Source organism: Mizuhopecten yessoensis, unplaced genomic scaffold (assembly GCF_002113885.1).
Source record: "Mizuhopecten yessoensis strain PY_sf001 unplaced genomic scaffold, ASM211388v2 scaffold7547, whole genome shotgun sequence".
NCBI classification, from domain to species: Eukaryota; Metazoa; Mollusca; class Bivalvia; order Pectinida; family Pectinidae; genus Mizuhopecten; species Mizuhopecten yessoensis.
This window is the reverse complement of record NW_018407102.1, coordinates 335,796-350,364: the sequence shown is the minus strand read 5'-3', so window position 1 is coordinate 350,364 and position 14,569 is coordinate 335,796. Positions and strand designations below refer to the sequence as shown.

At 33.5% G+C, this 14,569-nt stretch overlaps 1 protein-coding gene across 5 annotated transcripts in view; it reads right to left on the bottom strand.

The window, feature by feature from the left end:
* LOC110453907 (protein split ends-like) overlaps window positions 1–14,569 on the bottom strand; it is a 31,370-nt gene that overhangs the window by 12,464 nt on the left and 4,337 nt on the right. For 3 of the 5 annotated variants that reach the window (XM_021503130.1, XM_021503133.1, XM_021503135.1), the window contains 3 exons: window positions 3,772–3,933; window positions 2,723–2,851; window positions 2,001–2,063 (listed from right to left, as the gene is read on the bottom strand). In XM_021503130.1, coding sequence (XP_021358805.1) covers window positions 2,001–2,063; window positions 2,723–2,851; window positions 3,772–3,933 — 354 coding nt within the window. The remainder of the gene's footprint in view (window positions 1–2,000; window positions 2,064–2,722; window positions 2,852–3,771; window positions 3,934–14,569) is intronic. The other 2 variants (XM_021503132.1, XM_021503134.1) reach the window with 1 other exon arrangement.

The window sequence follows — 14,569 nt, the reverse complement described above, 5'->3', positions numbered from 1 at the left end:
CATGTATATAGACAACTTTATGTATGTCTACTGTCATTTAATTCAAACATTACTATTACTAATTATCACAATCTGAAGAGGGATGAGTGACATCTTACAATTATACCTGTGATTTATGTACTCATCTAAATTACATTTTGAGTTTATCTTACCTTAAAATCTTCTGAATAATATATTTACCCAATAATCTTCCCTTCAAAATTTTTAATTAACATCAATAACTTATCTCCCCTTAAAATTTTCTAATTAAGATTAATAAGTTATCCCCTCTTGAAAGCTTCTAATTATTATCATTTAACAGCTCAGAACTTATTTTACTTGAAAAACAAAAGTACCATTCATAAGATATTTTATAGAGCTGCCTTAGTGTGGAAACCTTTTGGAAATGAGGTATATATCACAGTTAGTCATCTTCAAGCATCTTTACAAATATCATTTTGTCACTTGTGAGAGGTATAAAACATATAATTAAAACTTTGTTTAAATTCCTAATATCATAAGTAGAAGATAATAGGTAACAGGTGATACAACCTTAAAAAATATACTTTACATGATGGTTCAAATTTTACAAACTTGTCACATTTCGTAAATCACAATAAGGTTTTAGTATTTTAGACAAAGAATTGACAAACACTACCAGAGTAAAACAATATTTGATTACAATACAGACACACATTTCAATGTTTGTTAGTAAAGAAACCTCTAGATTATATAGTTGTGATCTACAAAGTATATCCCATTATACATGTGTAATTACCACAAAGAGATTATCTCACCTCTAGTTTATCTACGATAGTGTAAATACCGGGTAGGACATATTGCTGAGTATGCAAATATGATACTCCATTGTATACATGGGTATATATGCCGGAATTGGTCTAAGTGAGAAAAGGGAAAGTATTTAAGCTGGGATTTCTTGGACTTGCCAATATGATTGACCACTTTAATTACCGGTAATAAATAAAGGATGCAACCTGCATTCATATCAAATAAAAAGTCACTCGATCACAATTTTCCTGATTTTCTTTAACCCTTTCACCACTGTAGACTATAATGGACTTATCCATATCAATGCATGGTAGAGTCTACTCAAGTTACATAGGGGTTAAGAATATATATAAAGCCCCGTTGGACAGGGTACAACACCACATCATTGATACAAGACCTACATGTATTGAGAACAGCACAGTTCACATACACAAAGAATACTTGTATTAAATAAACCAATTCAAAATAAATAAGTGAAATAACTCTAATGAATGATGAATGAATAGTTTGTGTTGTACAACCAAGTTTTACTCCTGAGGAACTTACTGGTAAATGCCAATTATGACAATCCAGGTAAAAATATTGTTATTTTTTGTGACCAAACCTTCACATTTTGGCATAGAGGGCAAATTAAAGTACAAAACAGGTCAAAATTGATTTTTATTTTTTTTATTTTTTATTCTGTGTAACAATGGCTGACCCCTCGGGAACCTCAATACCAAGTGTCAGCATCCTTATACAAATACTTCAGGTTAAACATGTATTAAAGTGAATTTCAACACCTATGGCAATAACTTTAACCTAGATGTTTTGGAGAAAACAGCCAAACAGGTCAAAATTCGGAACAATCATGTTTACATCATCTTTCATATTTTATAAATAAAGACAAAGTTGTGAAGACGTTATTAAGAGGCGTGCTTGGCTTTTTCCTTTACTAAGAAAATCTTATTTATAAAATGAAGATGACAAAAGAATTCTGGAAGTCAGAGGTGGTATGAGGGAGCAAGTTTTATATTTAGATATAATCTTTGTGGCTACAAGCAGAAATAGTCAGTTCAAATTTATAATGTCAAACAAACGGTTATATATTTCATGGTCAAAGCAGCATACCAACAAAACCCACAACCCAGAAAACCCAGAAAAGAAACTCCACATCAAAACTTATACATCTACGTGTGTGTATACTATATACAGATATATACATGTGTTCTATTACATCAGATTTCACCTACGAGCAGTTTGGATAGACCAACGGTACGGGGAAGGCTGACCCGAGACTTTAGAGAATAACTTTTCTGAAAATGTACAATACAGTCTTGATTCAAAATGTTTAAAGACGGCTGTGAAAACAGAAATCAACTCTTGGTTAGGCTACATACGTACCCTTGAGAGTTTGAAATATCCGTGATGTTCAATTATAAAAGCAATTCACAGACATGGTATTAACAGAAAATTGAAACTTATACAGGTGGTGCAGATTTGCTCAATTTTATTTGTTTATACATACATTATTATTTAAGATAGAAATAATCAAAACAATGTATTTGCTATGGGTAAGAGTGTTAATTCTTGAAGGTTTAAAATTGAGAATGAAAATTGGAGATCTCTTGTTTCCAAACTTTATAGCATCGCCCGGGGCAATGCAAGTAGAATTTTTTATAAAGGTATTTATGATTTCAGAATGGTAACATTTTGTACAGAGGGTGCACACAGTTATTAGCATGATGTTCCATAAGTAACACTAACAAAGGCCTCATTTTTTTCTGTACTTTTGTAACTAACACATTAAAATCAAGATATATATTCAAAACATTTATACTTTATTTTGTTCCATTTACTTGTGGTCAGAAGATTTTGTTTCTTTGTTGAATTTCAGAATCTTGTGACATGATACTTAATGATACAGCCTTTTGAAACCTGAGATACAATTGATGGTAGTGATAACATTACAAACCTCTACATCCTTCACCAGAGAACTAAGGCGCGCGTTCATCTGTTCTCGCTGGCGTGTCTTACGCTGGTAATTGCGACGCATGGCCTGGCGCTTGTATTCCTGCATCTCCTCACGCCGACGAGCTGTTAGCTGAAATATTTGATATTGATGTGGTCACATCAGAACATTTTTCATCATTTATATTTTTTTTATGTCCTATCTAAAATCCTACTGAGATAGTGAATATACCTAAATTCAAAACCTGATAAACAACTGAATATGTCCTTAACTTAATTTCTCCCTCAAGATTTCTCATAGACACTGTATTACTAGAGATTTCCCATAGACACTGTAATCTGTATTAATAGAAATTTCCCATAGACATGGTATTAATCGAGATTTCCCAAAGACATCGTACATGTGAAATAGAGATTTCTCAGACGTTCAACTGCTGGAAACTTCCCATTCATCACATATTGAGCTGTAACACAATGTCATAATAAAACTATAGCTATCATGCATTTTTACGCAGAAAGAATGGACAGGCCACAGACCTAAGACATTTTTAAAGGGCAACATTATAATAGCCCACCATCTGATGTTGGTGTGTTAATATTGATGAAGCCATTATACATATGTATATATCTACAAGGGACTCCATGTCTACCATCACTACCTGGTTCAAACACTTGTAAATACTCATCAGCAGACAACCAGAGTGACAAGCTCATTGTAGTTTGATTGGGTGATAAGTTCAGTCTGGACAGCTGACCAGAGCGACAAGCTCATTGTAGTTTGATTGGGTAATAGTTCAGTCTGGACAGCTGACCAGAGTGACAAGCTCATTGTAGTTTGATTGGGTAATAGTTCAGTCTGGACAGCTGACCAGAGTGACAAGCTCATTGTAGTTTGATTGGGTGATAAGTTCAGTCTGGACAGCTGACCAGAGTGGAAAGTATGGTCCAGATGTAAAACCAGGGAAGCAAGTTTGGGCTGCACCACCTACAGTACCAGGGTGGCAAGTCTGTTCTATATAGACAGCCAATGCCACAATGGTGGCAGTAACTTACCACAGGTGGCAGTATCGGGATGCCATTGAAGGTGATACAGGAGATGAAGTCAGGGTTACACATGGCGGCCGAGGTTTGAATTGTCGGAGCCATGCTGTCCAACACTCGGGCACGCTCCTCAAAGTATTCCAGAAGGTCACCCATCATGCATGGTTTTAAGTCCTAAAAAATAACAAGAAAACAAATTGTATTTACCATATAACCATTAAAAATAAATACGTACCCCGACACATTTTATTTGTGATTTCTGTGAAGAGTAATATAATATAACCCCCTTAATTACATATCATGCATACAGGTCTAGGATTTATATTATAGAGTTAAACCCCCCCCTTACACAATAAAGCTGTGATCATGTATAAGAATCATTCTCCTTACACATTATAGCTGTGATTTGTCTAAAAGAGGTATCCCCCTTAACGACGTACATATGCTACATTACACATTATACATGTATCTTAGTGTTAAAGAGATGTATCCCCCTTAACGACGTACATATGCTACATTAAACATTATACATGTATCTTAGTGTTAAAGAGGTGTCTCCCTTATCGACGTACATATGCTACATTACACATTATATATGTATCTTAATGTTAAAGAGGTATCCCCCTTAACGACGTACATATGCTACATTTCACATTATACATGTATCTTAGTGTTAAAGAGGTGTCTCCCTTATCGACGTACATATGCTACATTACACATTATACATGTATCTTAGTGTTAAAGAGGTGTCTCCCTAAACGACGTACATATGCTACATTACACATTAGACATGTGTCTTAGTGTTAAAGAGGTATCCCCCTAAACAACGTACATATGCTACATTACACATTATACGTGTATCTTAATGTTAAAGAGGTATCCCCCTATACGACGTACATATGCTACATTACACATTATATATGTATCTTAATGTTAAAGAGGTATCCCCCTATACGACGTACATATGCTACATTACACATTAGACATGTGTCTTAGTGTTAAAGAGGTATCCCCCTAAACGACGTACATAGACTACATTACACATTATACATGTGTCTTAGTGTTAAAGAGGCATCCCCCTTAACGACGTACATATGCTACATTAAACATTATACATGTATCTTAGTGTTAAAGAGGTGTCTCCCTTATCGACGTACATATGCTACATTACACATTATACATGTATCGTAGTGTTAAAGAGGTATCCCCCTAAACGACGTACATAGACTACATTACACATTATACATGTGTCTTAGTGTTAAAGAGGCATCCCCCTTAACGACGTACATATGCTACATTAAACATTATACATGTATCTTAGTGTTAAAGAGGTGTCTCCCTTATCGACGTACATATGCTACATTACACATTATACATGTGTCTTAGTGTTAAAGAGGCATCCCCCTTAACGACGTACATATGCTACATTTCACATTATACATGTATCTTAGTGTTAAAGAGATGTATCCCCCTTAACGACGTACATATGCTACATTAAACATTATACATGTGTCTTAGTGTTAAAGAGGCATCCCCCTTAACGACGTACATATGCTACATTAAACATTATACATGTGTCTTAGTGTTAAAGAGGCATCCCCCTTAACGACGTACATATGCTACATTTCACATTATACATGTATCTTAGTGTTAAAGAGATGTATCCCCCTTAACGACGTACATATGCTACATTTCACATTATACATGTATCTTAGTGTTAAAGAGGTGTCTCCCTAAACGACGTACATATGCTACATTACGCATTATACATGTATCTTAATGTTAAAGAGGTATCCCCCTCAACGACGTACATATACTACATTACACATTATACAAGTATCTTAGTGTTAAAGAGGTATCCCCCTAAACGACGTACATATACTACATTACACATTATACATGTGTCTTAGTGTTAAAGAGGTATCCCCCTAAACAACGTACATATGCTACATTACACATTATACATGTATTTTAGTGTTAAAGAGGTATCCCCCTTAACAACGTATATATGCTACATGACACATTATACATATATCTTAGTGTTAAAGAGGTATCCCCCTACACAACGTACATATGCTACATTACACATTATACATGTATTTTAGTGTTAAAGAGGTATCCCCCTTAACAACGTACATATGCTACATTACACATGTATCTTAGTGTTAAAGAGGTATCCCCCTAAACGACGTACATATGGTACATTACAGATTATACATGTATCTTAGTGTTAAAGAGGTATCCTCCTAAACGACGTACATATGCTACATTACACATTCTACATGTATCTTAGTTTTAAAGAGGTATCCCCCTAAATGACGTACATATGCTACATTACACATTATACATGTATGTTAGTGTTAAAGAGGTATCCCCCTAAACGACGTACATATGGTACATTACAGATTATACATGTATCTTAGTGTTAAAGAGGTATCATACAAGTATCTTAGTGTTAAAGAGGTATCCCCCTAAACGACATACATATGCTACATTACACATTCTACATGTATCTTAGTTTTAAAGAGGTATCCCCCTAAATGACGTACATATGCTACACATGACACATTATACATGTATCTTAGTGTTAAAGAGATGTATCCCCCTTAACGACGTACATATGCTACATTAAACATTATACATGTATCTTAGTGTTAAAGAGGTATCTCCCTAAACGACGTACATATGCTACATTACACATTATACATGTATTTTAGTGTTAAAGAGGTATCCCCCTTAACAACGTACATATGCTACATTACACATGTATCTTAGTGTTAAAGAGGTATCCCCCTTAACGACGTACATATACTACATTACACGGTATTCATGTATCTTAGTGTTAAAGAGGTATCCCCCTAAACGACATACATATGCTACATTACACATTCTACATGTATCTTAGTTTTAAAGAGGTATCCCCCTAAATGACGTACATATGCTACATTACACATTATACATGTATTTTAGTGTTAAAGAGGTATCCCCCTTAACAACGTACATATGCTACATTACACATGTATCTTAGTGTTAAAGAGGTATCCCCCTTAACAACGTATATATGCTACATGACACATTATACATATATCTTAGTGTTAAAGAGGTATCCCCCTTAACAACGTATATATGCTACATGACACATTATACATATATCTTAGTGTTAAAGAGGTATCCCCCTTAACAACGTACATATGCTACATTACACATTATACATATATCTTAGTGTTAAAGAGGTATCCCCCTTAACGACGTACATATACTACATTACACGGTATTCATGTATCTTAGTGTTAAAGAGGTATCCCCCTAAATGACGTACATATGCTACGCATTATACATGTATCTTAGTGTTAAAGAGATGTATCCCCCTTAACGACGTACATATGCTACATTACACATTAGACATGTATCTTAATGTTAAAGAGGTATCCCCCTAAACGACGTACATATACTACATCACACATTATACATGTGTCTTAGTGTTAAAGAGGTATCCCCCTTAACGACGTACATATACTACATTACACGGTATTCATGTATCTTAGTGTTAAAGAGGTATCCCCCTAAACGACATACACATGCTACATTACACATTATACATGTATCTTAATGTTAAAGAGGGATCCCCCTAAACGACGTACATATGCTACATTACACATTCTACATGTATCTTAGTTTTAAAGAGGTATCCCCCTAAATGACGTACATATGCTACACATGACACATTATACATGTATCTTAGTGTTAAAGAGATGTATCCCCCTTAACATCGTACTACATGTACATGTACATTACACATTTAAATTGTGTTAGTTATCTCTTTAAAAAGAAGAACACCTCTGAAACATCGGTACATACAATGTTTGGTGTATGTTAGATATATCATCAATTCATTCACTTAGGCCTATCTATCAAGTATAGAAGATATCATGTCTCTTTGAGGATGGATCTCTTTGGAATAGACATATAGGCAATCCTATACACTGTATAACACAAATACCCTAACTCAGTCTCCATTGGCAAAACCATCCAATAAGAGATGTTACATCGTTTTAGATAGAAACATACATGTATGCATAGATCTGTCAAAATCATTTTACATAAATTTAAATGTTCATGAATAATAACCATTAAAATTAGAAAACATCTATTCAAACTGATAAATATTTTGATGTCAAGGTAACTATACTTAATCATAATTAAAATGCATCAGCTGTTGATAAAGTCTTATTTATTATATATTTTTTTATAACCTGAAGTGACATCCTGATTTTGGGAGATTAACTTAAGTGATTTGTTGCTATGTGAGTAAACCATAATATTGACGAGAAGAATTCTGACAAAATGTACGTCTCATGTCAACAATGAAGTCAACGAGATTACCTGTTTTAGGATCTTGCTTAAACGATTAACCTGGATGGGACAGGTGCCAAAATTAACCAACCAATCATAATAGAACCGTAATTAGACATGTACAGAAGTCTGTTTTGGTCCTGTTTATTTTTCATTAAGAACAATCAGTGCCCTCATCCTGTACTTGTGCTCAATCATATCTACATCATTTTATAATCCACAGTTTTACAATATTCAACAAGTTAAATTCAGTAAATGTGTTATATTATACAAGTACCAATTCAATGAACCATGGGTTCCGGGTCATTAATGGAAATATTTAACTATTGGAAACTTACCGAAAGATAGAAATGTTATTAGTTTTTCCCAGTAACAAAGTCAATTCTAATCTAATTCAAAGTTTTGCTCTTGCCTTAAGTATGAGCTCAACATTAGTAGTTGTTGTAGTGTCAGTCTGTCATTAGTAGCTATCATGAACTAACATATGATATATGAAGTTGATTTGATTTACCATGACTTTTTGAAGTTCACTGTGTATTTGATCCAGTCTTTTCACTTACCAACAAGGGAGTTTGAAGACTATGAACATGCAATGTATTGTCTTATGTATTGTGCTTTTTTACTTTATAACAACAGAAACAAACCAAGTATTCCATGGTAATTATAATCCAAAGTCCCCCATCAGTAATGATTTCTTTATTTACTGAGTTGTATTAGTGTATTTACCTATCTCATCTAGGTCACAGTGACATACTTCTTGTACTCTGCACTTTGCCAGCCAAAACACGCTTGCATACAAACTCTGGTTACTCCAGGTGAAATAGTATGGAAGATATAAGCCCCAATGTTAACTTTTCTTTTTCAAAAGATAAGGCCTAAGCTAAGGCCAAAGCATTCGTCACTGTGACCTACTTTTTGTATTTAACACTCCATTATAACCCAAGAAGTACTTGCATTCCAAATCTGGTTACTCCAGGCTTGGTGAAACAGTATCGATGATATACCCTTTATAAAAATGTCAAGGTTAAAGGTCAAATCTTGGTCACAGTGACCTACTTTTGTACTTGACACTCTAACATCCCAAGATTTAACCAAATATGGTTACTCCAGGTGAAATACCTGTAGTTTTTGAAGGTATGCCCTGGACAATCTTTTTCAAACGTTGAGGTCAAAGGCAATAGCACTATATATATATATATGTCATAGTGACAAACTTCCTGAACCCATCAGTGATCTGCACTCTAATGATGTACTGTGTATATACGTACTAAATAGGGTAACTCCAGGTAAAAATAGTACAGAAGATACGCCCAGGACAAACTATTTCAAAGGTCAAAGGTCAAAGCAGTGACAGGCAATTTAAGTGACCTACTTCTTGTACTGGACACTCTACCATTTGAATAACAAATGTGGTTACACCAGGTAAAATAGCTTTTTCAAAATTTGAGCTCAAATGTCAAAATACAGGTCACAATAACCTTCTTTTTGCTGACTATTCATGTGCAATGTAACTGTTTATAAACAGAACTTATCATACTTATTATCAATGGTTGTTTTAGTTTCATATAATTTTTAGGTCAAGGTTTGTTTGAAATTTGGTCCATTTGATTACATATCTGTAATATACTCCAGTAGACACATCAAAACCACAATATCTAAATCACGTCCCTCAAATCCAAATGTATTGTGAAAATATTATCAAAGGAGATCAACGTATTGGCAGTACGTACATATATAACCAGTATTATTTGTGTGAGACATACATGTATATCATATCTGAAGTTTGTGGTCAGGTAATATAATGGAGCCAGAAAAATCACCTCCTGCCTTGCAAACATATACAAACTCGATATACAGATATAATTAGGAGTCGAGATCAGGATCAGGCACCGTTTTGGAAAATACATTTAATTTTTTACCAATTACTAAAGATAAGACCTGAGTTTTGACACAAACCCTTAGAAAAAAGGTGTTAAAGAGTACTGGGTTTATGTTAAAGTCCTAACATTTATCCTCTAATTACACAATGAGGGTTTAATGCTGGATGTGACCCTTTATCTGTGATCCTAAATCTCAGTGATCTGTATAATCTGTCATAAATAGGAGATGGAAGCTTGAGGGTACGAGAGCTCATGTCTGTATAACAGGTCAAGTTTTTTACAGGTCAACTATATTACCAATGTCATATTTTGATGATTTTACTAGTATTATATATGAAATCAGAATTTTTACAATTAACATATATGGCGTCACAGCATTATGACGTTACAATGAGGACAACAAATACCGGTAGATATGTCCTGAAATTTTCTTTTCAGCTAGGTAAAGCTTTCTTAAGAAGATAACTTTTAGGCTTGACAGTCTCAATATAATGTCACATGAAATGAAAACTCCATAACAACAGGTCAGAACTTTGATATGTCATACCCCTGGTAAAAGATATCCTCTCGATGAAAAGCGCTGATGGCAAGTTGCCAGTTCAACAGTATATATATATGTTCATGTTTTCAATAGTTTCAAAATAAAAATATCTATATTTACTTAGAGCCAACACCAATTCGAAGTTTGTGGGTATAGGTAATAAGTGAGGTACCGGTCCTGCACTTAGAGTATATGGATACCGGTATACCATGAGGTATAATAATTATGCCAAGCCACTGAATAAGTTTTAACTGAAATAGGTTTCATTTAACCCATTCACCCCTAAATTCACATCTGAACTTAAGCTTTATATTTACCAAATCAATGACTGGGCAAGTCCTGTTAAAATATGTAGGGGTGAATGAGTTAAATCAGAACATGCTGCAAGCGTCACCAGAAGTCGTCCTGATGAAGCCTCATGATGATCACATTGAGAGGCAAACTAGTACGCCCAGGTAAAATAGTATCACTGACCTGGCCTTATTGGCAATGCTTGGAACTTGTGATTGAAACCTGAACTTTTATATCAAATCGCTTCTGACTTTTACTGTCAAGCAGGTATTTCTACGTCTTAGAACTGGATCCTTGTGCATTTGCACTATAATGTTGATGCATGCTTCATTGCTGATTTTAACGAAATTACATTATAACACTCATGATGATAATAAAATGTTTTGTACTTCTCACTGTAAAAATGAACAAATTCATTACATTATAAGTAAAATATATCAAATATCTACTCTGTACGTACATGTGCAGTTAATTAGCTATTTGATGTACATTGTACAGTGTATAAATTAAATTTGTTAAATATCTAACATTACTGCAATAGCAGCTATTGACTTGAATACTAAAACTCTTACATGCATGCATGTGTACAACAGTGTTTCACCAATCACAATATATGTATCATAATAGTCAAAACTGGCTGCAATTGAAAATCACCTTTAGTCTTTAAAAGGTAAAAAAAAATATATACCTAAAGAGATTTTCTCAATTTCAATAAATATTGTGATGACTAAATTCAATATCTTATTCATGCTGATTTTACTTACAGGACGAGGAACCGTCGCGTCTTTGGAGATGAACCTCATCACCTTATGCTTCGGAGTATCTAGTCCCATCATGTGTGATAACGATTTCCTTTGTTAATTTGGGATTAAACTGAGAACTCTTGTAGCCTCTACAAGTCCACCTTATGCCACACTGTATATATATATATATATATATGTTTACTTGTTGGAAATTCTCCAATTATTAATCCATGGAATTTCCAAAAAGATTTTTTTCAGATGCTAATATTTATGGTTATTTAATCCACCATTGTCACACAAATCAATCACTTCATTATAAATCACTCTTATGAGTCCTATGTTAAAATAGGTCAACTTTTAAAATTTGAGAAAATTCAAAAGTTTTTGTCATGCAAGATCTATATACCAAGCAGCTTTTTTCTTTTCACTTTTAAATAACACATAAGTTATACATTTTGAAATCAAATGTAAATTTGATCCATGACAGGCACAAGAAATACTGGTTATGTAAAATATTACTGTCAATATTTTGTAGTGAGTGAATACAAGTGTCTGTGGAGGTACGTAGCTTTAAGTTCAAGTCGTAAAGTTAAATACCCTATTTGTCTGTGAAACAGGTGTATTTATAGTTTTAGAACTGTCATATGTGTACTTGTGCCAAAACACACAATATACGCTCCCTCGTCATCGGTTTAAGCTCCGATTAAATATCAAAACATGAACATAATACAAGATCAATGTGTGTGTTGATCATGAGACACCTATGGTACACACAAGGTAATCACTGGTACAATAATAATACACCCCAGCATGTCGGAGTGATCATAAATATTACACGACATTAAAATTGACATTCCAAAAACAGATATTTATTTGACACTCCAAAAACAGATATTTATTTTACAAAAATTTACCTCTCTACCAAAACGGGAACAACATTTCGAAATTTCATATTTAGATGTAATATACATACTAATTAAATTTCGAAATATTATTCCAATTTTGGTAGATGTAAATTAAATGTACTTACAGGAAAGCATAAGTGGATTTATTTGAAATCTGATTTTTTCTGGCGTACAGTAAACCTTGTAAATAAGAAAAGTTTGTACCAGGCCTTTTATCTTGGACTTCATATTGGACTACAGTGTATTAACAGTTGTTTTACATATCTGTTCAATGTTTAATAACAATTTTATTTGTGATTTTCTTTGGCTTATAATTAATTCCTTTGTAAGACTGCACATTCTGGAAAACTTAATTACTAGGTTATGTTAGTATGTTAAACACTGTCCAATGCGTCATACCTCTAGTTCCAAAAAGACTGCGCAGTCATTGCGTCTTTGGCAATTCAGATAAATTGGTTAAATACATATATACCTACAGTGAAATTTAGAAAATGTCTGACCTAATAGGGGTCAACAACTGCATATTTATCTAGCTTAGTTGTAATTTGGAAAACATCCAGAACTATCCATACTATAATAGTATTCAAACATATTATTATGAAAGAAAAAGGAATACATTTACTCCTAAACTGTGGTAGTGTCTCAAAACCATTCAGGAAAACTGAACTGGACTGATTAATGGGGTTTTATTGTAGATGTTCCTGTATCTGATATTAAGAAATTAAAAATTAAAAAAAACCAACATCACAATATACACTCCCTCGTCATCGGTTTAAGCTCTGATTAAAAAAACCCCCATCAAAACATGAACATAATCCACGCTTGATGTGTGTTGATCATGAGACACCTACACATGTATGTATGGTACGTATACACAAAAGGTAGTCACAGGTACAATAATAATACACCCCCAACATGTCGGAGTGATCATTAATATTACTCGACATTAAAATACTCCAAAAACAGATATTTAATTGACACCCCAAAAACAGATATTTATTTGACACCCCAAAAACAGATGTTTAATTTACAAAAAATTACCTCTCTACCAAAATGGGAATAACATTTCAAAATTAAGCTAGTAGATGTAATATATAACATTTAAATTTCGAAATGTTATTCCCATTTTGGTCTATGTAGATTTATTTGAATTCTGAAATTTTCTTTCCTACCATTAAACTTGTAAATAAGGAATGTTTGTGAAATTGTACCAGGCCTTTTATCTGAGACATGCAGAAAATAGTACCGGTACACGTACAGGTGATTGTCTTTAATTATTTTAGGCAATTGTAGACAACAGAGAAAAGTCGACACAAGAGACATGAGATGATCATGACTGCTACAGTTTGTGTACGTTGTGTGTCCACATGTCATTGTTTCTGTATCTAAAAATATCTCCTCATTGATGACAGGAATATATATACCTCTTCATATTGGACTATTAACATTTGTTTTACATATATATCAGTTCAATGTTTAATAACAATTTTATTTGTGGTTTTCTTTGGCTTAATTCCTTTGCACTTTCTGGTAAACTTAATAACTATGCTTTGGCTATTCAAATAATTTGGTTAAATACCTAGTGAAATTTAGAAAATGTCTGACCTAATAGGGGTTAACAACTGCATCTTTATCTAGCTTAGTTGTAATTTGGAAAACATCCAGAACTATTTTCATTTTATAAAATGTAATAATATTCAAACATATTAATATAAAGTAAAATGGAATACGTTTAAACTGTGGTAGTGTCTCAAAACCATTCAGGAAAACTGAATTAGACCGATTAATGGGGTTTTATTGTAGATGTTCCTGTATCTGACATTAAAAAACAAGAGGCCAATGGGCCTTAACAGTCACCTGATATATTTATACAGAGAGTTGATTTTGTTTTTAACATGAACAGAAATATTATTCAAAGTGACAAAAAACAATAAAACCACCTTATTCAAATTTCAGACTAAAAAGTATTTGAAACTAGCACCTCTGATTCTAAACAAGGAAAATGAAGAAATTTTAGCACACTGACTCCTTTGAGCCCCACCCTACAGCCCTTGGGGGTAGGGCTGGCTCAAAATTTTCAAAGTATCAAACTGTCAA